General features: G+C 35.9%; 1 protein-coding gene across 1 annotated transcript in view; it reads right to left on the bottom strand.

The window, feature by feature from the left end:
• The window catches only part of mgat5 (alpha-1,6-mannosylglycoprotein 6-beta-N-acetylglucosaminyltransferase), a 76,638-nt gene that overhangs the window by 27,419 nt on the left and 23,466 nt on the right, over positions 1 to 25,753 (bottom strand). Inside the window, exons 4-7 of the mRNA XM_067395945.1 lie at positions 7,296 to 7,372; positions 4,784 to 4,873; positions 3,987 to 4,058; positions 1,171 to 1,332 (exon numbers count right to left, since the gene is read on the bottom strand). Of these exons, the coding sequence (XP_067252046.1) occupies positions 1,171 to 1,332; positions 3,987 to 4,058; positions 4,784 to 4,873; positions 7,296 to 7,372 (401 nt within the window). The remainder of the gene's footprint in view (positions 1 to 1,170; positions 1,333 to 3,986; positions 4,059 to 4,783; positions 4,874 to 7,295; positions 7,373 to 25,753) is intronic.

Genomic DNA, 25,753 nt, shown 5'->3' with positions numbered 1-25,753 from the left:
GGGCAGTAATACACTTAGCAGTGTCTACACTACTGGAAATTAAATAGAGAAGAAGAGGAGAGCTAGTTCAAGATGAACATTTATGGTTAAAACGTATAAATTAAAAAAAAAAAAAAAATTGAAAATGAGTGATGGTTTCTCTAGGTAAGACCCTTATTTCTCATCTGGGATCGCGTAGAACGCTTTGAAGCTGCACTGAAACTGTAATTTTGACCTTCAACTGTTTGGAGGCCATTGAAGTCCACTGTATGGAGAAAAATCCTAGAATGTTTTCATCAAAAACCTTAATTTCTTTTCAACTGAAGACAGAAGGACATGGACATCTTGGATGACATGGGGGTGAGTAAATTATCAGGAAATTTTAATTTGAAAGTGAACTAATCCTTTAATGCAATAAAAATGCAATGCATTTCATCTTTTATTTGCTTTATTCATTAATCCACAAATCAATATTTTTTAAAAATAATATAATACTTTTAAAATTAATATTAGAAATATATTATTTTCTAAAACATTGATATATCTGATTAATGAATAAAGCAAATAAAAGATTAATGGCATTGCATTTTTATTGCATTAATAATCTTAATAATAATAATAATAATAATAATAATAATAATAATCACACCCAATGAATTAAACGTTCCATGAAATTTAAAGGCTAATATCAGCCTAAAATGTGTTTTTTATGGTCTTAAATATCAGATATGCTTATTGTGAAGGAGTAAATGGAAAGAGAAGGTTGAATTCTGGGTAAAAAAAAAAAAAAAACTGGGTTGCTATATCCTAAATTCTCTTATGCCAGTATCTGCAGTCTTCTATTTTTTTATTCATAGCATTTGTTTTAGTATTAATTTGTCAAGGGACTCATACACACTCACATTTTTGTGGTGGATAAGTATCACCAGAGGATAATGGGTAACAGTGACATGCTTTTATGCTCTAAACAACTGAGGCTATTTAAGGTTTGACATCAGGGATCTCTAGAGAGACTTGCACGTGTGGTTTTGGGTCCCGCTGCGCGCCTGACTGCAGGTGACAGAGAAAGTCAAAGACGCTCTAGGGAAAGTGTATCTGCAGTTGTGTGAATTATTCATTCGGAAACATGGGCTGCATTATTAAAGGCTGCCATGTAGAGTCAATACCTAGATTCCCACATTTCTCACCCACCTTTTTCCGCTTGTGGTTGGCGAGGTTCTGTTTGGAGGCGAGGGAGCGAACGGCACTGACCCACGGCTCCTCCATGCGCTTGATCCGCAGCATCATCCAGCGAAACTCCTCGCGCCGTGACATCACGCGATACAGCTCCTCGAAACTGGTGCGGATCTCCGTCTGTGCAAAAAATAAATAAATCACTCTGCGAGTTGACATTTCAAGCATCACGTAAAGCTTTCTCTTTCTGTTTCCTTTCTCTGAATCACAGCCCATCACTGTGCACTGTGGTTAAACCTCCGAAAACAGCTACAAAATCACACAGATAATACAGTTAGCTGGCTGAATGAGGACATGTTTTTATGGAAAGCTAATTTTAATGACAAAAGAGTAATCCAACCACTATTCCTAAAGAACTTTTTTTTTTTAAATTTTATTTTTAGTAAATAATTTATTATTATTATTATTATTTTTAGTTTATTTACTTTTATTTTTTGTTATTTATATGGATGTATTTTATGGACGTTTGTCATATACTGGATTTAATTTTAAAGACACTACACCTAAAATTAACATTTTAAATATATATATATATATATATATATATATATATATATATATATATATATATATATATATATATATATATATATATATATATATATATATATATATTTTTTTTTTTTATTAAATAATTTATTCATTTTTTATTTTTTTTAATTAAATAATTTATTCATTTTTTATTTTTTTATTGAATTTATTGAATTTAAAATTTCATTTCATTTTTTATGGATGCATTTGTGGAAGTTTTAGCATATTCTAGAGACTATTTTATCCCCAAACCCTAGCAATTTCATTTTAAAGGGGACCTATTATGCAAAATTCACTTTTGCATGGTGTTTGGAGATAAATGTGTGTTGGCAGTGTATGTACACAACCACCCTATAGTGATAAAAATCCACCAACTCCTTTTTTTTTTTAATCCCCATAAAGGCCAGAACACACCAAGCCGACGCAGACGAACTAGTGGCGATGAAAGCAGACTGCGAGGTTCAAATCGGCAGCGTCTGGGGCCAAAGTTGCCCTGACACACCAAACCGACGCTCGACAGCTGACGGCCAAGTAGTACGTCAGTTCTGCGTCTGCGTGAGATGAAATTTCCTTTCCGTACCAGCAGGTGGCAGTATCTGAACAGCCAATCAGAATGGTCAGATGGCCAGACGGACCGACGAGCTCCGACGCCGATTCAACGTTTCGAATCGGCTGAAAAAAGCAGACGAGTTTTATTTTTGAAGGGAATGCGCCACAGATCTAATATACACATACGATTTCTGTAACCTTGCTTGCGTTTTACATTCACAGACATAACTGACTGTTTATGTGAACCGTGTGTGTTTTTGACAGAACCTTGTATGTATTTGACAGTTTAAACAAAAGAAAAAATGTGAAAGAGAAGTCACTCATGAGACTTGACGTCTGACAGCTAGCTGTCTGTGTGTGTGTGCTTCAGCTAAGTGCGCTCAGAAAATGATACATTAGATGTTTAAACTGATATAGCTTTAAAACGCGTGGAAATATTAAACTTTAATGATGAAAGAAGAACTGTGCTATCCGTGAGAGTGATCGCGATATAGATGATAATCAAAACCAAGCAGATGTCTTGTTAATAGTTGGCAGAGAATCCGATTGAGGCAGGAACTGTGATCGAAGAGAGTGGGTGGGGCACAGCAACTCATTTGCATTTTAAGGCACATGCACGAAAACAGCCTGTTCTTGATTGTAGTCAGAAATGGGTATTTACAACATGGATTTATAAATGATCTGTGAGGTATCTTAAGATGAAACTTCACAGACACATTCGGGGGACACCTGAGATGTGTAAAAATGGGCATAATAGGTCCCCTTTAATGACAGCCTAATTCAGCCACTACGCCTAAAATATAACATTGAATCTATAATTTATTAAAACACATTTTAATTAAAATTTCTTTAATGAACAATTTTTCTTATTCTGAAGAGTATTTTATCCCAAAACTATAATTTCATTTCAATGACAACAGAATAATCCAACCACTGCTCCTAAAAGAAAACCCTTTTTTAAAATGTTTCAAAATATGTTTTTGAATTTTATTTTTCGTATACATTTTTTTAAATTAAATTTACTTTTAATTTTTTTTATTATTTATATGGATGTATTTATGGACATTATATTGTGCTGGATTGTATTTTAAAGTCACTACACCTAAAGTAAAATTTTATTTAAAAAAGTAAATTTTAAAAAGGTTTAAAATATATGTATTTTTATTAAATAATTTATTCTTTTATTATTATTTTAATTTACTTTTTTTTTTGTTGATGTTTTTAAATCAACGTTTCATCATATTCTGAAGGCATTTTTATCCCCAAACTACAATTTAATTGTAATGATACAGTTAAAAATGAAAGCATTTAATTTTTTAATAATGCATTTAATTTTTTTTTATGTTTATTTAATTAATTTTTTATGGATGTACTTGTGGAAGTTTTGTCCTATTCTGGAAACTATTAATCCCCAAACTAGAATAATATTAAATATTTAAAATAATATAAATATATATAGATTTTGTATATGAATTTATACAAATTTATACCCTTAAAAGAACATTTTAAATGTTTACAATTTTATTTTTATTAAATCATTCATGATTTTTTTTTACAAATGTTTAAAAATATATGTATAATTTTATTTTTATTAAATAATTTATTTTTTATTTTATTTTTCTATTTTTATTTTTAATTTTTTTATTTTTAATTAATTTAAATAAATTTGTATTTACACACACACACACACTGACCTGTGTATTCCTGTCGATTTCATCAGCAATATTCTTGATCCTCCACAGCAGGCGAGGGCACCAGTTTTCCACCTAGCACACACAGAAACAGCGAGTTAGCATGCGTCCGAGCTAATGATCAGACATAAACCGAGTGTGGAAACAGACATCTCGCTGCTGCTCTACATTTCATTTCTCTAAGTAGCCTTGGGTATTTACATATCAGTCAGGTGTTTAACTACCTAAACAATATTTAAATTACACATCAGCTGCTTAAAGATGCACTAGATTCATGCATTTAAATTTAAAATGTACAAAATTTTCCTCCGGGGGGGCATGCCCCCGGACCTCCCTAGAGGAACCGGTGTCCACCCACTACAGTCTCACAAAATCCTGTGGGAAACACTGTGGATGCATTAATCATTGCATCTGTCTTTCAAAGATGTCAGGTAAAAGGCAATTAATAAACATCATCTCATTCACCCTGAGGTTACAGGATGCTGGCCCAGATAAGGTGGCGAAAGTTTTTTTTTTTTTATGTGGGGGTGTCACTCTTGCCTGTCTCCAAAACTTGAGAGCCCTGGAAATGTATGCATATCGCCATGGCAACTCTGTGTGTAGCACTTTCTAATGAAATACACATGAATGTTCAGATGGCAAGTATCTTAAAATACTATCAAAATATTATGGTACATGAATATGACAACCATTTAGTGTCATGGTTTATATCAAAGTACCATATTACCCCCTCCCCACAAAAAGATTAAATCTCTCTCTCTTATATATATAGGCCAACGTTTCTGTCTGTCACGTCTTACCTCACTCAGATAAATAAAGAACGAACAGGTGGATCCATCCACTCCATAGTTTCCGTAACAGGGGTCCGAACGCCACATGTCCTTCATCCACTGAGGAAAAAAAAAAGAGGAAAAAAAGAAGAGTATGTTAGATCAGATAAAAACAAAAACAAAGTTACCCGAGTCTTGAGAAAATTTAGCAGTTTTGAAAAACTACTATGTATACAAAATCCACAGTTGATCTGATAAGCAGTTGTGCAGGAAGCTGTGTGTCAAGTACGCAGTTTTATTTCCTGTCAAAGTTGGGGTTTTTCCAGGATATTATTGAACTTCTTAGATCAGCCTGACCTTCAGAAAAAAAACATTGGTTTCCTCTTCCTGTATCTAATTTCTTCTCACAGTGACACTCTAGCACAGAGAGGGGCTTATTGATCGCAGTGTGTGGTTCAGATCACACTTATCGATCTGGGATTCTGAAAAATATGGCATCTATGCATTATTAATGAGTCAGCACTTGATATTTTACACTGTCGATGTAAAAAAAGTAGAAAATACATGATTGTATTCTGCTTAATTTGCATATTTACATGAGTCCACACTTGAAAAATCTTTTCTTTTTTTTTTGAGAACAAAAAACTCAGATTAACATGAAGACAAAACATTTTACATGGTCTATGTACAAAAAAATAGAAAATAAGCAATTGTATTGTGCTTCATTTACATACGTTTGCATATTTACATTTGCTTTTAATGAGACAGCATGTAATGACAAAACTTGGATTCGTATAAAGACATTTTACATTGTCTATGTAAAAAAAGCAAGTAGAAAATATGTAATCATATTGCATTTCATTTACATACATTTGCATGTTAACATTTGTTTTTCAATTAATCAGCATTTGATGTCAAAAAGCTCAGATTCGCAAGGTGACGAAACATTTTACATTTTCTATGTACAAAAATTTTTAAAAATAAGCAATTGTATTGTGCTTAAATTGCATACTTTACATATATTTACATTTGTTTTGGTGCATAAATAGCCAAATAAGTCGCACTAATCACAGAAAGTTGATTGAAAAAGAGTTTATCATATGGTTTTACCAAATGATTCGGGATGGCTTTTGGCTTTCAAACTAAACATTTAAACACATTATCCTGATATCACCCTCTTTTGTTTTGTTTTTCATTTGCACTTTGGTTTAATGGATAAACAAAACTGTTTTTAGGCCTTCTAAGCTTCAAAGTCAAACTAGAGTCAGGTTCTCACTGTTACTGTAGCCACATTTTTGTTTTAATTCTACATGATTTTAAGAGGATTTCCATATCTCAGGAATTTCCATGAGTTCTAGGACCTGTGATTATTTCGACGGAAGCCAAGCTCAGGTCTGATCTGGCTGAAAAGGCCAACATGATTGGCCAACTAGCTTCAGTGTGCTCTGCTTGATGTTAAATCCCACGTAATTGGCCCCGTCTGGCTGCTACATCAACGTGCTGTAAAAAACCCAGAGGGACTCGTTCTGGGTATCAGGTGAGGTCATTAAGAAAAGTGGCGTTCCAGGAAGGAAAAAGCATTTTCACTTGGTAACACTTGACTCTGAATGAGGTTAAATAATGTGAGAGAACACAAACATTTTAAAACGTTAAAAACACAATCTATTTCTGTACAATCAAATTTTCAATTAAATTAAAGTGTTCCTATTATGCTTTTTCAAATACTATCCTTTCATGTTATAATGTTTAATATAGTTGTTTGTGAATATAAAAGGTCTGCAAAGCTTTAAAGGTCAAAGTGCACAACAAAATCTCTCCTAAAAGAAAGAATAGATTCTGAACTGCCAAATTTGCATAATGCCTGACACTTTTTTCTGCACTGCGAAAGAAAATTCACCTTGCATTCATTTACCAAGGATGAGAACTCAATCTCGGAATGATACGGTAAACTGACACCGTCATTACTTCTCGTATCACTGTGTATCAGGTGCTAATGAAGATCCAGTAATATTAATAAATTAATATTATAAATAATAACATATTTATAAATTAACAACAAAAATCTGAAAGTAGAAAAAAAATGACAAAACTAAGCAATGTTAGCTTTTTCAGCACATGGGCACTTAGCCGGAGAAAGATATCAATAATCCAGTTAACACAGCAAATTAACACAGTATTAATTAACATAAGGCCCAAACACCCACAAACCACATTTTCCAAAAAAATCCAAAAGAAAATTATTTTCCAACCTTTCTCAAAGCCCATGATTCTTGTAGTACTCTGCTCATTAATAACACCATAGCAGTTAAAAGCTTTCAAATATGTCTCAAAACAAATCAATATCTTGCTGTTAATGTTTGTAAGGGGAACGTCCCACAGAGAGCCTTTAATTTTGGATTGTCTGGATTCAAGATGAAAGTGGTTTCTAAATAAAGAAAGCCATCATGGGACAGCAGCAACCCAAAGTCATGAAAGAGCAACTCCAACAAGGTTCAGATCGAGAAGCTTTCCTCAGCAAGTTTGAGTTTCGTGGAACACTTACCTTCAATTTGCCTTCACAATGCGGAAACCCATCAAGCGAGGGTAGTTCGCATTTCTCCTGTGCTCCGTTCAGCAAGTCTGGACACAGAGAAAAAGAGAAAGAAAAAAAAACATAATGAACACACAACAGTCCCCAAAACTATACAAATCACAGCTGAAAATCAACAAGCTTGTTCAACACACCGGCATTCGACTGGAAGATCAATACCATCCAATTATCACACAATCCACTCTCAAATGAACTTAAATTAAATTAAACCCCAAAACCACATTGTGATTTCAAAGCATTCAAGCCGTCTCTAATAATCAGTGTTGCCTCATTTGAACTTATAAAAACAAACACAAAAACAAACCTATGTTAGCCAAGTCATCAAGTTTTGCGTAGATGTTTTATTGAGACAATGGGCCTTAATCATGAAACACAAGCATAACAAATTTGCTTGTAATTTGTGAGTCAAGCCATTTCTATGTAAATGTTCCCATTTATGCATAAAAGTAGATGCGAAACTTATGTAAAAATGAGATTCATGAATGATTTGCACACATATTTGTTCTGCTTATGTTTCATGAAAAGGGCCCAATGTGTGATTGTTTTTATGATAAGCACATCTTGTTGTTTTTTTTATAGTAATTACATCTTGTTTATTAATGTAAATGATAAACTAAATATACTGCTAGCTTCAGACTGAATACTACACGATGACAACTGAAAATCAACAAGCTTTTTCGGCACATGGGCACTTGGCTGGAGAAAGAGATCAATAATCCAGTTAACACGGCAAATTAACACAGTGTGAAATTAACACTAGGCCCAAACACCCACATCTTGCCAAGTGCATTCAAACTATCTTCAAATAAGTTCTGTTGTCGCTTTGCACTGCAGGAGAGAGAGGGAGAGAGGGAGAGAGAGAGAGAGAGAGAGAGAGAGAGAGAGAGAGAGAGAGAGAGAGAGAGAGAGAGAGAAAGAAATCGATGCACAAAACAAAGAAAATCTTAAGTCGCACACTTAACCTATGTATAATACATGATAATGCATGCATTTTTTTTAAAGTAATTAAAGCTGATAATATCAGGACTTACTGGCCACTTACAACTGTTGTTACATCATAGTTGTTTGTCTTTTTTACGAGAAATCTACAATCTTTTTCCGGTTGTATCGAGCAAGCACTTTATATAAACAACTCACTTTATAACTTTTAAAACAAAGTTATACCAGTGAAACCAACTAAAGAAAGTGATAAAATAAAGCAATGAAGTGTGTAGTTCATTTCAAAATTTACTTCAAATGGACCCTTCGCTAAGCCCCACTCTCCTTAGTTACTGTTGCTACGCCTGTCAAGCTTTCGCGTCTGGCAAGTCATTTACAGTATGTATGCACCGGTGTCAGACATTTTCAAGGAGATAATTAGTAATTTTTGGCGAACAGGTGAAATATCTGAGAGAGCAAGACAAAAGGGACTGCAGTATGCATTCAAGGGATATATCCATGACATAATATGCAACCGATTAGAAAATAATTTGATCAAAATGGAACCTAAAGCTCCCAGCGCGAGCAGCAGCCGCCTCATATGCTGACCATTCAAATGGGAAACACACAATTTATTGAGGAAAAGCTTTGTTCATCCACAGCAGGTTAAGTGAAATTAATGAAAATAACCTAATAATTATAAATCAAACAGCTTATCCATAAGTCTTGTGGAATAAACAAGACGTTAGCCTGACCATTTTGCAATGATAACATTCTCCCGCTTATATTTTTAGCACGCCAGGCTAACGTAACTCCGTCTTGCCTTTAATCATTTTATTTCACGTTCAAATATATGCATTATGAACAAAGAACCGTCATTATTTCCAAGCAAGGCTGTGCTGAGTTAGCTAGCTAGCTAACCTACCCGTCAGATTGTCCTACCCGGGCTTACTGCATACATACATCAATATTACACAAAACTACTGTATATGCATTATTATAAGGGTAGGTTCAAGGTTGGGGTAGGTGTAGATACCAATCTTTCATTTGAAAAGTCATGTTTAAAACCTGTAAAACCGCCTTCTTCCATCTAAAGAATATATCTAAATTACGGCATATGCTCTCAATGACAAATGCGGAACAGTTGGTTCATGCATTCATGACCTCAAGACTAGATTATTGTAACGCTCTACTGGGTGGTTGTTCTGCTCGGCTTTTAAACAAACTACAGTTGGTCCAAAATGCGGCAGCTAGAGTTCTTACTAGAACCAGAAAGTATGACCATATTAGCCCAGTTCTGTCAACATTACATTGGCTCCCTATTAAACATCATATAGATTTTAAAATCTTGCTACTTACTTAAAAAGCTCTAAATGGTTTAGCTCCCCAGTACCTAAGTGAGCTCTTAATGCATTATAGTCCTTCACGTTTATTGCGATCTCAGAATTCAGGCCAGTTGATAATACCCAGAATATCAAAATCAACTGAAGGCGGCCGATCCTTTTCCTATTTAGCACCTAAACTCTGGAACAATCTTCCTAGCATTGTTCGGGAAGTAGACACACTCTGTCAGTTTAAATCTAGACTAAAAACACATCTCTTTGCTCTTGCATACACATAACACATTATCAATACATTAACATTTTTCAAATCCGTTAAAGGATTGTTACGCTGCAATATTTAGGTCGGCCGGAACCGAGAACATTTCCTATAACACTAGATATACCTGTACATCAGAATAAGAATGGCATCTACGCTAATATCTGTCTCTCTGCTTATCCTGAGGTTTGCCGGGTGCTGGATCCAGGCCGTATCCAGATCAGATGGAGAACCAGTGTCTGGACCTGACTACAACGTAGCCCAGGAGACAATGGGCCTACAGACCCAGTTCTGGCTGCATCTATAATTCAGATTTTTAATCCCCGTATCCATTTACATATATTATATATATCTTCCAAGGGTTTTTTTTCCCTCCTAGGACTTTTTTCCCAGTGCTAGCACGCTGGGTTTTTCTCCTAGGGGGTTTTTTCCACCCCTGGGAGTCAGCCGACATTGGCTTAAATGTAGCACCATCTTGTATATGTTACATATTACCACGCTTGGTTGTACAGCTTATTTTTAACCACTTCCCTTTTTCTGTGCTTCTAATATGTAAAGCTGCTTTGAACAATTACCAATTGTAAAAGCGCTATATAAATAAATTTGACTTGACTTAACTAGATGTTAATAAAGCCATAAACCATCACGCTGGAAGCACAATCTGATCGGTTACGTTTGCATTTTTCGGATTTTGTCAGATTTTGCTAACGTTACCTACTGTTTCAATGGGAGGTAGCAAAATCTGACAGAGTAGCACAAATTTTCAGAACACCGCCATTCCTCCATTTGGGTTTTAGGTGTCGGGAAGGGGAAAAAAAATTCCACCACCCCGTCCAAACTTTTAGGATACCAGGTATCAGGTTAACATAATCCATAGGCAAAACGCTTCGGCATGTTCCCTCGCTCGAAAGCTTGACAGACTTCCCGCGCCTAGTAACGGCTGCTAAACCACAATTGCCCTGTGGCGGTTTTCGGGCGTGGCTTAGCGAAGGGTCAATTCACTTCAAATTTACTTCAAAGTTTCTGTTTGCAAGTTTTAAAACATAAGAATATATTAAACAAAACCTTGTCAGACAAAGTCGTAAGTTTCGTAATTTTTGTGTAAAAGTTCATCTAATTTTAAGGGTGATGAGATTAAGGTCAATTTTACGATAGTTAGGGTGTGTTCACACTTGTCATGTTTGGTTCGATTAAAACGAACCCTGGTGCGATTGCTCGGTTAGTGCGGTTCATTTGAACATATGTGAACGCTGCCATCCGAACCCTGGTGCGCACCAAACAAGCGGACCGAGACCGCTGAAAAGATGGGTCTCGGTCCGCTTCCAAACGAACTCTTAAGGTTTGGTATCTTTTGGTTCGGTGATAAAATTGCCAATGTGAACGCTAACCAGACCAGGACTAAATGTTTTTTTTTCTTCTTTGGTCCGGACCAAATGAACCAAACGAACCGAACTACAAGTGTGAACACACCCTTAGTTTTTTTTTTTTTTTTTTTTCGTTTTTTTCATTCCTGTTTTTGAAGCAATGTGTTTACGATAAAAAAAATTGGACTTGAAAATGTATCAACTTTTATTGGACAATTAAATAACATTTTATCAAATCTTGATAATTGCCTTTGTTTTTTAAACTCAGATGATATTATCAAACTACATTTTATAAAACTTATCTGTCAAGTTTATAATATATATTACATCAGCATTTGAGAGTCAAATTGGATGACTACAGGGGCTCATCTCAAGATCATTCATTTAACAGTTCATCTATTGCCAAAATTATGGAAAAAAGATCATTCAAGAATAGTAAATTATTGAAAATATTAATCAGAATCAGAAAAAATGTCAGTCAAAACCAACATATGTTGAACGATGTTCACTACCCGGCAAAATTGGATTGGTGTTTATTCTCTTTAGCATGCAGTGTGAAGTATTTATACTCATGGACATGCTTTATGTTTTATGCATGTTTTTGTTTTTAACAGACAGCATGTTGAAGCCACTCAGGCAGCCATTTTCTTTTCGGAAAGCGATGACGTAGTCAAAACATCCGATAGTGTGGATTTTCCAGGAAATGCGTGTACTCCCTAGACCTCTTCTCATAAATACAACCGTGTATTGTGCATGTTATTTTTTGACAGACATTGATATCATGATATTCAAATGTGTATTTGAAAACAAATGGATCGTAAGGTAATAATTATTTATTTCCTGGCCGGCAAGTATTCATTCAATGAAGTGATTGATGCTCATGAGTGCGTTTGTGTTTTTAGTTTTAATATTTCAACCGACAGCCAGCCTAAGTTTTTGACGGACATGATAACGTGCATAAGGGGTGAACTATGTTGGATTTTTGGGTAATTATAAAATGTGCTGGAGACATTCTAAATGCTTTTTGCATAGTTTATTATACTTATTTTATGGAATGAGGTTTATTTCGTGGGTTAAAAAAATTGCATGTTACTCAGAGACTGACATGTTTGGCTTGTCAAAAATGTTACATTCAACTGTCCCAAATTCGTTGACTTTTGAAAATGAAGTTATTTTTTTTTATTTTTTATTTTTTTTAACAGAAAAGGAGAGTTTTTTTTTATTTTTTATTGTCTCTTATAACAGAAATCTTTTATTTAAACCCATGAAAATACAGATCCTATTGTAAATAATAAATGCTGTTCCATTATTACCCCTTAGCAGATTTTGACTCCTATCTGACAGCTGCCTTTTTTTCAACTACAATCTGCACTGTTTACACATGGTATTTTATATATATATATAAAAGATCATAAAAAGAGTTAGAATGAAGACTCATCAGCTTTTAAATAACGATGGCACAGCTTTGTACTTTGAACTTTCACTTCTAACTTCCCTTTAGGGGCAAACAAACACAATCAAACCTCGCTTTTTCCTTTCTCTCTGTCACAATTTCTGTCTAGCCATCAAATTCCTAAATCTCCTTCCTTCTGTGAAACTACTGATATGGATTTAGTCAACAAATATGTCATGAAAGAACCTTGGAGCATGAATGCACTATATGCACATTCAAAAGTAACAAATCTTTAGGGACATGAGGTGCAGCGGAGAAGTAGGCACACATAATCTACTGTGCAAGCAAATGTGTCTCTTTCTGGAGACAAACACTGATCCAAGTACACTTTCACGGTCACTTTTATCTTACAGTACAATCGCTCGGGTGGTCCCAGAAGTAAAGTGCCATGCTCAAGGGCATAATGGAGATAAGAAATCTCAGTGACTCAAGTTACAGAGTTTAAACTGCTAACCAATGTAGAATATCAAGCGCAAGGCTGAGTATATGACGTCATCCTGCAGTGATGCCATTTGTCAGATCTGCATGTAAGTGATTGAAACATTGCAATGTTTTAGGCTTAAACAGCTATTCATATTTTACAGCTATTTGAGGTCATTTAAATCATAATATAACAGAAAGAACCACAGAGACTTTTGTAATTTAGCTTGAAGTCACATGATTCTAGCATTCGACTTAAATGCGACCCTGACATTTTTGCCACTGATAATATTCTCCTGTCTGTATTAGCTCTAAAATCCTTGAAGAGATTAACAGGATCCATAGACCCGGATATCAGAAGCTTGAGGAGAGGAGAGGAGACGAGAGGCGAGATGAGACAGGATTAGGGTTGCAAAATTCCAGGAATTTTCAAAGCTAGAAACTTTCCATGGAAATTAACGGGAATTAATGGGAATAAATTGGGAATTTGCAAAATTGTAGGTTAGCCTATAACAGAGTACTTAAATGTAGTTGAAAAAAACATCTTGCAGCATAATTTTGGTTAAAATTTCAGTGTCACATGATCCTTCAGAAGACATTCTAACATGTTAATTTGATACTCAATTATCAATGTTGGAAACAGTTGTTCTGCTTAATATATATTTTTTTAACCTGTGGTACTTTTTTCAGGATTCTTTAATGAACAAAAATTTAAAGAACAGCATTTATTTGAAATAGAAATCTTTTGTAACAATATACACTACCATTCAAAATTTTGGGGTGAGTAAATTTTCCTTTTTTTTTAAAGAAATTAATATTTTTATTCAGAAAGGATGTGTGAAATTTATAATAAGTGATATTAAAGTGATAATGTTAGGAAGGATTTCTATTTTGAGTCAATTCTGTTTTTTTTTTTTTTTTTTTTTTTACTACTTTTTAATCATCAATGAATCCTGAAAAAAGTATTACAAGTTCCAAAAAAAATATTAAACAGCACAACTGTTTCCAACATTGATAATAACTGAGCATCAAATCAGCATATTAGAATGATTTCTGAAGGATCTTGTGATACTGAAATAAATAACACATAATTGCTGCAATAAAAAATATATTTATTTTACATATTTACTGAATTAGAATTAATTAAATGCGAACAATAAATGTTATTTCATGCTATGACCAAACAAAATGTTTATATTTATGTTTGTATATGATACATTTTATATAAATCTTATAAATTTATATAAATTTCCCTAAATTTCCAATTAATTCCCATAAATTCCCGTAAATTCCTGTTAAGTTTCCAAATTGGAATATTTCCAAAATTCCCCAGGTTAAGTTTCCATGGAAAGTTTCCGGAAATTTACCGGAAACTTTCCACCCCTTTGCAAACCTAGACAAGATGAGTCGAGACAAAAGATGTAAGAACACGAGGTAAGGAAACAAGATGAGGTGATATGAAAGGAGAAAAGACAAGATGAGATTAGAGAAGATGAAATGACAGGAATCTGGGTGAGGTGAGGTGAGTTGAGATGAGAGGAGATGATACAAAATGAAAGGAGAGGGATCCAGGTGAAGTGAGAAGAGTTGAAAAGAGTTGAGATGAGTTGAGCTGGGATGAGACGAGTTGAGAGGTGATGCAAAGGAAAGGAATTTGGGTGATCAGTTGAGATGAGTTTATAAAGATGAAGGGAGAGGACAGAAATACAGGTGGGATGAGGAGAATTGAGATGAGTTGAGGAGAATTGAGAGGAGAATTGAGATGAGGATAATTGAGAGGAGATTAAGAGAATTTAGAGGAGAATTGAGATGAGGAGAACTGAGATGAGATGAAATGAGATGAGGAGAATTGAGATGAGTTGAGGAGAATTGAGAGGAGAATTGAGATGAGATGAGGAGAATTAAGATAAGGGTAGATGAGATGATGAGAATTGAGAGGAGATGAGATGAATTGAGAGGAGAATTGAGATGAGATGAGATGAGATGAGGAGAATTGAGATGGGGAGAAATGAGATGATGAGAGATGAGATGAGGAGAAATCAGAGGAGATGAAATGAGGAGAATTCAGAGCAGAGACAAGACGAGTCTAGAAGAGCGAGGAGAAAAGGAGATGGGGGGAAAGACGAGATGAGAGGAGACAAGATGAGATGAAGGGAGAGGAGACAAGGACACAGACTGCAGCAATGAGAAGGGTGTTAGCCATGTAATTTCCAATAATTTGATTTGAAAGTATTGGATCATCTTTCTGCTCTCTTTCTCTCCTTCATAAAGCATAAGACATGATGGCGCTGTAGAACAATGGCTGGCCGCAACCCAGATAGAACAGCAAACATTAAGAGCACATCCTGTAAACTAACACCCCACTGAGGGAACACCAAACTGTAAAGGATGTACGTGCCATTCACAAATCCACATCGTTTAAGGTCACATGCTATCAAAGAATTTAGACCATTTTGTGAGTCACCTGACACAAATAACACAATGGTCGTGGGGGAAACGACCAAAATGACTCAATGAAGCACATCAGCACTAGCCGAAATAGAGCTGAGGGATGACTATGAAGAGAAGACAAAAACAAGCTGTGAAATTGGTCTCCGTTCAGCATGATCATGTCATGAACACCAACTCAATCGGCTGGTTGGGTGTGTTTAATAAACAAACACAATTTAGAGCTAAATTAGACCTTAATCATGCCTTAATACGACTTAATATGACATGAATTTACAAACAAACCCTGATCTGTTTCACATACACACTGGACATACTCATCTACTGCAGAGGGATTGTTTTGCAAGACAGAATCGAATAACATGAAGGCCTATGCAAGGCATTATGGGATGCAGTAAAGCCATCAGTACTGATACGAAGTTTAAATCTAGGCTAAATTTGAATAACAGCATGCTACTTACTATACACACACCATCGTTTTATAGTATTACTATTCCAATATTCTATTCCGTATTGAGCCCTAATTTGCATTGCAAGAATAATAAATCATTTGCACTACTGGAATTGGAGTCCCAAATCATAACACATTAGAATAAGTACACCAACATTGCTCGGATGGTGCACGATTTTCAAAGTATGCACCCGTGAATGCATTGTCGGTCTAATGTTACCCACAATCGCTTAATACAATTTGTTTGCAGTGGTTTTCTATTGACTTTTTCTGATAAGAAAATGAGAAGAAATGAGATTAGACAAGGCAAGGCATTCTGGGATGCGATTTTTTTACAATTGAAATAGTACTATTTCCGATGGATAATATTACCCACAATCCCTTCAGTGCTACCAAAGTGGACTAGGTTGCGGTGGTTTTTTGGGACCTTTTCTGTTACAGAAACACATTAGGAATTCAAGATCCAACCCAAAGTTTTAGGATAATTAACATAAATATACCAAAGGTAAACAGAACATGATAAAAGGGATTTGTATATACTGCTTTACTATATAATATACTCAATATACTTTCCCCATCACTACAGAAGTGCATATTTAAGACACTAGATTATGGCATCACAATCACATCATCACGTTTAATTGTTTGGCTGATACCGTCCATAATGTCATGTTAGACATATCAGTAGTTGCGCAATTTCTTTTCTTGAACTTTATTGAACTTTTGATTACTGTCAGATGCAAAAACAATGATTAGCTGAGAGGAAGGGGGGGGGGGGGGGGGGGGAGAAAGAAACAATTTCGACTATTTCTTCAACATGTGCCACTACATAGAGTGGGAAAACAGCTGTGCTTGACACAGGCTTAACATACACCCTTGTAAACACTCAATCTCAAACACACACACACACACACACACACAGATGGGCGTTTTCAGTCACATACTCCTCCGGGCTAAAAGACCCTGCATGGAAAACACAACAATCATCAAGCAGACAATGAGTGTGTCTTTCAGCGAGATAAAAACAGCAAGATATGTAGGAGCGAGAGAGGAAAAGCACTCAGGAGAGTTGTCTCTCTCTTTTGCGCTTCAGTGAGACACATTTCCCTCAGAGCAGTGTGTGTTTGTCTCTCTCACGCCAGAAAACACACACCGAGGGCACTTCTACGGAGCGTGAACGTACAGTGCTGTGTGTGTATAATCTCTGTTCTAGGCGATTTCTGCCAAGCAGGAAGGGTTTTATTGAAGCTTTCAAATGGATGTGACTCACGCACGTTTAATTTTTAAATGAGGACAGATCATAGATGATTGCTGTTTAAATAAAGGCCTATTGCACATACTGTATAATGTATATAAAGAGACTTTATTTTTATTAAAATTCTAACAGATTTCAAACTATCACAATCCATCAAAATATGCTTCAGTGATAATGGATTCTGGCACAAGGGGCATGAAGGAGGATCTTCTAGGTATGTAGGTAGGTTGGTATTTGGTAGAAAAGCAAAGTCCAAGAAGTGAGCTCAGTAATGCTGTGTGGTGATCCGGAATGGCCGTTTCAAGCAACACATCCCAAAAATACATGAGCTGAAACAGTTCTGGACAGAAAAACGGGCCAAAATTACCCCACGTCGCTGTTGTAGGTCTGATTTGCAGATAAAGAAAAGGTTTGGATGAAGGTAAACCAATTCCAAAAATGCTAACTTGCTCATTTGCTAGCATGTTAACAATAGCATGGTATAGCACTTGCTGAATGAGTACAGCAATATAAAGCAGTTAACATACTTGCTCTCAAACCAAGCCACATACACCGCTTGTCACACACTCTCCAAAAACACACATTAACAGCAACTCTTCTAAATTAGCATCATAAAACATTAAATCACTATTAAATCTCCTACTTAATAATCTTGCACAAAAAAACATTATATAACACTTAATTTTAGCATTTACTCTCCCTTCGAGTGCCATGGGAAAAGCATGCTGGGAAATAGAAATCCCAGCTCAGTTTCAGTTAAACTTAAGTTCGTCTAAATCAGGGGTCTCAAACTCAAATTGTTGGGGGGCCGTTTCTGTTATTGACACCTCATAGGAGGGCCATATTAACATTCAAGCGCAAGAAAGCGCAATATTTCAGAAAATTTACTTTCCTTTGCATTATTTCTCATTTACTTTCATTAGGGCAACTAAAATGTTTTTATACCTAAACTATAAATATTTTATTTACCATTCTAAATGTAAACAGCAGTGTCTCTCTCATTGTTACAGTGTAATATAATTATATAATACTACTAATATAGCCTACTAATATAATGCTATTAATTGCAATAGTCTGGTGCAACTTCTCACATCCAACAAGGTGCATGGAATAAAAAATATGTAATTTAGGAACAAAACCAGCAAAACTTGTGGCGTGGAGGGGTCAGAAATAAACAAAAAAATGGAGCTATATATATATATATATAGCTCCAGTTTTTTGTTTATTTCTGACCCCTCCACGCCACAAGTTTTGCTGGTTTTGTTCCTAAATTACATATTATATATAATATATATATATATATATATATAAAAACTTTATTTTGCCAAAAAATAAAAAGCTCTCATACATACATTATTAGATTTTAACATCTAGTGGAAGTATTTTCCCTTACTTCATGTTAGCTTAAATAACATTAAAATCTTGCACTGAACAACACTGTACTGAACAAATACAATCCCTGAATACATTTGTACACTCTTCTGTTTCTTGACAGACACCTGCAGCGCTTGTGCTCACACACCCTGAGACACATTTGTCCAAGATGCCATTTGAACATCGGTAACGTTGGAGGGCTACATCGGACGCGTTTCGGTGGTTTAAATTTGACGCTCGTGACTTAAAATCAAGAGCTTTTACTGAAATTTAGGCAAGCGCGCTCATAATAGAAGCGACGCGGTTGAGAGCGCGGCTCATGGTTGCATAGCAACGACAGACACCACTGGAGCAAAAGCGCATTGAGAAATAAGTTCATAAAACTCAAAACAATGAAACAGTTCAGTTTACTGAAAATATATCAGTTCTGTGAACTTGAAATAATACTCATAAAAGTAAAGTAAAACTAATTTGTTTAATTTAAGATTGTCCTTCTCAAACCAATTAATTATTTTCGTCGGAGGTTAAAATAGGCTATACAAACGTTGTGCGCAATGGCGCACACGCACCTTTATTTTTGTTCTGTGCCCATATTAACGGATTAGAGCATTCACACTGCATGCGGATGCGGTCCAGCAGTGCGTTCCAGGAGCGGTGCATCTGCAGCAGTGCAGCGATCGTTTCCGCGTCGAGTCTATTTTTGCTGTGCTGCACAGCACTGAATTAAAACGATAGCGCATTGTTCGCATTGAAATAAGCATGTATTGATGCAAAAAAAAAACAAAAAACACCTAGTAATTTCACCATAGATGCATATCATTTAAAGTCTCTGTAACACAGTTACACATGGATTTTTTTGCCTCGGGTAAAGCAAGGAAAATGACACCTTACCAGGCATTTAGTTGAACAAGGAAATATAAATGATAGCACTCGTCTCTTCATGAAGGTGAAAAACAAGTACTTATGACCTGAGGGATTTCTTGTAAAAAGATTTAAAAGGAAAGACGAGAGTCACCTGTTTTTGTCTATTTTAAGTTTCATTTTAAAATGTTTGTGATTTTAACATGAAGCTTATGTTTAAATGTTTTGCCACTTGCGTGAGCAACATAATATATACGTCTAAAGTATTACTTTATATTAATATAAAGTAATGGAATGAATAAAACTTTTAAACGCGACATTATCAAATATAGTGTAGCTATTCAAAGAGGATCGCAATTGCTGACACGTCATGTTCAGTAACAACTTTTTGGATTTGAAATAAAAATAAGTAAATGTCTTGTTTGTGATATACAGCCATGGATCAGTTGCGCATTGCAAACGCCGCATATGTGAAAACAATAGCGCGAGCTGCATATTATGTACTGTGAAGGCATGACGGTGGTGCTTCACTATCCTCCGCTGGCCTCCCTGCGTTGAATTACCTATGTGCATATGTCTGAATGTTTAACATAATGCTGTATATAGACCTGCTGCATCTGATGCTGTTGCTAATATGTCGTTAATCTGTCGTAATCACTTCAGGAGTCACTGTCGAGGGGAAGGAAAATCCAAAGGTTGATGGCTTTTTTATTTGCATGGTTTTTAATTTAACTACTATTTTTAGTATTTTGTTACAATTATTGATAAAATATGCTATTTCTAATCGTTTAAAACATTTTTTTTTTTATTTCTGGAAATCATCCTGTGACCCCTCCCTCACTGTCTTGCGACCCCCCACTTTGAGAACCACTGGTTTAGAGTGCAGAGTGCATTTTATTTATTTAACTTTTTACATAGGGATTACTAAAACAGTAACCAGACAAACCTTTATTTTACATTTTGGGCCCTTAATTAAGTTCCACTGTTTGCTGGCCATCTCTCTGAATCGGATCATTGCCCCACAGGAGAAAAGTCCAACACAATAGGTCTTTCAGTACCGTGTAATAACTATCACTATCACATTTCTGACTACACAATAGCCGAAGACTCCAACAATGTAACTGACAGACAATTAGTTACACACACATGGAGACAACAGAGAAAAAAGACGTGTGCTCTTTATCAGCAACATACTGCTTCATGACACTGCACAACAGCATCAAAAACGACAGATGAAACTCAAAACCAGACCCTCCGGGACCACACACACAGACCGAAGACAAGTTTGTGTGTCTTGCTCTTAAGTGCTATTTGTTCATTGCCATGAATTGCCAAAGTGGATCCCAATGAGGGAGCGGACACAAAATCAATCTATCAGTTTGTACATCAGATAGAAGCAGGGCCGTAGCTGGGGTATCCGGGGCCCCCCTAAGGCCAGGGCGCCTAGAATCTTCAACCCCTTTCGCTCCGCTAGCAACTGTCCTGGATTGAACTGTGTTTGTGATGTACTCACAATTATGGGGAAAAAGTTGCTAAAGACATCTCCAAAGAAGGGTCCATAAGCTGACTGACTAAAATACTATCTTTAATCATTTCTAAACATGCTAAACAATTTATTTCAAAAAGTAGAATGTCTTCTTTCAAATACAAAACAGGAAGTCCCCATCGTGATTAGCTTGTATGGTGGCAGAGAAGATCTATTGCGCTCAGCTAGTTGTGGTTAGTGTTACTGGTTCAGCTTGTTCTCTAAAGGAAGAAGCCACATCCGCCCCGGACGTATGAAACCATGAGCAGGGACGCTCCACACCCAAACACGGCCTCTCTGGAGACCTCCAGTTCTGCAAAAACAGGTGAAAAACATCCAGAACTGGGAAGTTATGAGCAAATGTGTGAATCTGCTCTCTAAATTCAATGACTAAATAATCCGAACCACCAAATAATCAGAAACATTTTCACAACAATATGTTCACTCTAACCGAGATGACAGTTTCCAAATTACAATGGTATTGGAAAACAAATGTTAAATATTTAAAATGATCACTGATGCTTAGGAATGAATGGTATATCAGTACTATATTGTTTAAATTTGAAGAGATTTTTAAATTTAACCTACCAATATTGGTTAATATTGGCTGAGTTCTGTTTCCCTTGTAGAATTTAAAACAATTGATTTAACTTACAATATTTTATTTTGTTTTCATTCAGTCAAAAATTATAACTTTTAATATCACCCATTTATCACTCACAACATGAACATAATCAACGGTCAGAATTTTAATACTGGCACAAACCCTAAGTGGGTTAAAAAAGATAAAAAGAAACCCAAATTAGTATTTTGGTCACACATTATCTGAAGAAAGTGGCAAAACACAAACACGTGGGATGAATTTACTTTAACACTTCGTGTTAGAGATGAGCGTTAAAGCACTAAATAAAATAAAGATACAGCATAAAGAGCCGTTCACATCAAGGACAAAAACTATAACAATTACTATAACAATAAAGTTTTAATAAGCCTTCTAATTCATTAAGACATGGGAAGTCCACAACATAACTATAATAATAACGATATAAAGGAACAATATCGTTGGAATCACTTTCAGAATTATTTTTTTTTTGATGAATGATAAAAACATTGACAGCCAATCAGAAACCACCAACTTTAAATAGCTCGAGCATTTAAAGTGGCAGACGCCATAACTGCAGCAGTATAACTGCACATATAATAAACAAAACTTTATTGTGGGTTGTGTGGATGCTAGTATAGCTATCTTTCAAGTTACAATTCTTGGTGTAAACAGGCCTTAACTGTAACTTTAGCTTTATGTCTCTTCTAGCTAGCAAGGATGAACGTTGTCTTTGTGTTACTGTTCCTAGCCTGCAAGTGTTTAGCTTATTAACTACACGTTGGCCTTGAGTCCACTTTATTGCCCATTGGTGTGGATGCTAATACAGTTATCTTTATAGTTAGCATTCTTAGTGTGAACAGGCCTTAACTGTAACTTCAGCTTTATGTCTCTTCTAGCTAGCACGGATGAACGTTTTCTTTGTGCTATTGTTCCTAGCCTGCAAGTGTTTAGCTTATTAATTACACGTCGGCCTTGCGTCCACCAGCGGCATCTACGAGCACAATAAGGCAAGCCATTCTGTTTGCTAACAGTGGGTATCTCTGTCTGTGTCTCTCCTTCTCCCTCGCTCTCCGAGGAGTCTCTAGTCAAGAGCCAGAATCGTAGAGCGTGCCAGCGGCGTCATTTCAGCAGTGTCCAGAGAGATGGTAACAGACACCGCTGGCGCAAACAAACGCACACACATAGATACACAAGCCACAGGCCGCACGAACACCTGGGCTCTCTTGGCTGCTGGCACGCGAAGCCGATAACCTCTGAGAAAGAGAAAGCCTGGGTGAAACGTGCTATGTTTGGATAGATAAAATCGGCGGGCGACGGTTCAATGGTTTTAATCGGGTGAATCCACAGACACTGATGTGAGATAATGCCTATCCAGGTCTGATGTTATTCTGAAAGTGAAGACAGTGGGAATCATTTATAAAAGGATCAAAAATTAACCCACTACAGGTGCTAAGTGTGTCATTTCTGAGCTAGCACTAGTGTCACTAAATTTTCCAAACAAGTCTCCCAAACATCCCTGCCATCTTCTGTATATTTAGGCATAGTCAGGATTCTCAAACAAACAGAGCAATGTTTTGTGCAACAGTGTTTATATTTCAGCCTACTATGGGCTTGCTTTTGCATATTTTTGAAAAAAATAAATAACGCACTTCACCTTTAAGGTTTCTTTAATCTTTGTCCGTGTATGTACTGAAAGTTCACAGATAATTTTAACAGATCTCTTAAATGTAGCCAACTGACGTACTTATATTAACCTTCCACACTAAAACTATTATATATTATATATAATATTTTCTTCTATTTTGCGCTAGTTTCTGGTGACAAAGCCATTTTAACTGTGTTTTTTACTATTGTCAGAAACAACAAAGAATTTGGTAAAAATGGTTCTAGTTTGTGTTGAGCTTGCGGTATTGAAAATAAGTTATTTTCTTTCATGACAACTCTTGGAGTGTTTGGATGGATATGAAACGTATATAATATGTTTGGTATTGGCAGAATAGATCTGCTTCACTGCTGATGCTGCAGAGCAACTATGGGACTTGCTATTGTCAATACATACACTCTGCTGTTAGCAAGTAAGACATGCTGCTGCTGTACAATATAGCATACATGAATTACCATAGCAGGTCTATACAGGTGGAGCTGGGGAAGGTGGAGGGTTTCTGAAAGCATGCTGCAACTGCTACAGCAAATGCTGACCAAGTATCGAGCTCACTGGCTACTGATATAGCAGAAACAATCAGCTGTGCCCTATAGAGAATGCAAGCAACTTGAGTTAAGAACCTGTCAGCCTGCGCAATCTAGAGTTTCATAAGAGAACTTTGTATTTCTAGTATCAGGTGGCACTTAACATATTTGCTGATGCAAATAGTGTTGTTAAAAGTACCGACTTCGGTTCCTAGTCAGTACTGAAATTTTAAAAATGTGACGCTTTGAGCGCTGTTGAGTGGTTTCGTAAACATCTCTGATTGGCCGTTGTTTTCACGGCTCATCGGATATGTCTGTGATAGGCTTCAATGATCAATGCTGTAAAAACGTCGTAAATAGTCATCAGTTAATATCTTCACTAAGCGCTTACACAGATACACACGGGAGCGCTTGAAAGCAGGCATCTATCACGGTTCGGTCCACTGTTAGACACCTGCTTTCAATCGCTCTGGTAATAAACTTTTTTTTTTCAGCCAAACAGAAGACGAATTCAATCATACATTGGTTGTCAACTGAGAGCAAAAAAACAAACATAAAAAAAAAAAAAGTGTCAAACACTGCAGCAAAAGAGACTTAAGGTGTACTACCAGACAAAAAAACCCTTCCATTTGTTCAAGCATTAAACGCACCCATTGAGAGGAACTCAGCAAGAACGAGCAGAGGGAGAATGTTCTCTGGTGTGGGTGTTAAGAGTTCACACGTACATTCGCAGTTTTACAGTTCCAACATCAAGACCACAATGAGTCTTTGTGCAGGTCTCTCAGACGGTATTGCTTAGATTTGTCATCATGTTGATGGAGTATAAAGAGTCGTTTGATAGTTTTGAGAAGCAGGACTTTTCTTTCTTTTCTTCACTAGCTGCCAGACCCACTCTGTCATTCGTCAGGAAATAATAGCGCTTTAGAGAGCTTGGGACTGCATGTAAAGATTCAAGTTGCTGTCATCCTGAACTATGACTTACATCTGAAAGTGTTGGTTTGAGTTCTTAAAAACATCTAAAGCATGTCAACCATGTCATGTAGTCTTAATAGGTCTTGTCTGTTAAGAAAACAGAGACCTAAAGCGACATTTCAACACTTTGCTAATACATTCGAAAACTCTGTTATAAAACTAGCATCTTCTAGGTGGTTTTAGCACATTGGTAAGTGGTTGCTAAGGATTTTTCTGGTTGTTTAAATGTGTTCAGAAGTTGGTAAAGTGTTGTGGTTTAATTTAGTGCGTTGTTTTGCAGCTGCTAGTGTGGCCTGGATAGTTTTAGCACATTGTTATGCAGTTGCTACAGTGTTTTTAGAATTTTTAAGGGCCGTTCACACCAAGAATGATAACTATAACTGTAACAATAACTATAAAGTTTTAGTAATTGTTCTAATTCTATGAGAATAGGGTAGTCCACAACACAACTATAACAATAATGACAACGAGAAACTATATCATTGGAATCACTTTCAGAACACTTATTTCCAGCTGATGAACAATAATAATACAAAAAGAACAGCCAATCAGAAGCCACCGAAATTTAAGGAACTCGAGCACTTAAAGCAGTAGATGATGTAACTTTAGCTTGTGCTTATAATAAACAGATTGCTGCCATACTTTGATGTAGATCTTTGTAGTTATTCTTGCTGTGAACAGCCCTTTAACCTGTTGCTTACAAGTAGGGATGTCAATTTACATAAATTCCCATAATCGATTGCCGTTTAAATTAACGATTAATCGATTAACCCTAACCTCTTAAATCTGAAGCAGGGCACTATCATCACATTACTTAACCACTTTGCTTAACTAACACAAAATAGGTGAAATATAAAAGCTTTGTTTTCAGTTAGGGACCAAACTATGCCAAGTATTTGTATGAAAAAGTGCCGTCAACGCACCTGTAAACAGTATACACATGATGCTTTTGAGCCACATTCTGTAACTTTGCAAAACA

Source organism: Chanodichthys erythropterus, chromosome 10 (genome assembly GCF_024489055.1).
Source record: "Chanodichthys erythropterus isolate Z2021 chromosome 10, ASM2448905v1, whole genome shotgun sequence".
In the NCBI taxonomy this organism is placed as follows: domain Eukaryota; kingdom Metazoa; phylum Chordata; class Actinopteri; order Cypriniformes; family Xenocyprididae; genus Chanodichthys; species Chanodichthys erythropterus.
Note: the sequence above shows the minus strand (reverse complement) of the source record. Positions and strands in the feature narration are given on the sequence as shown.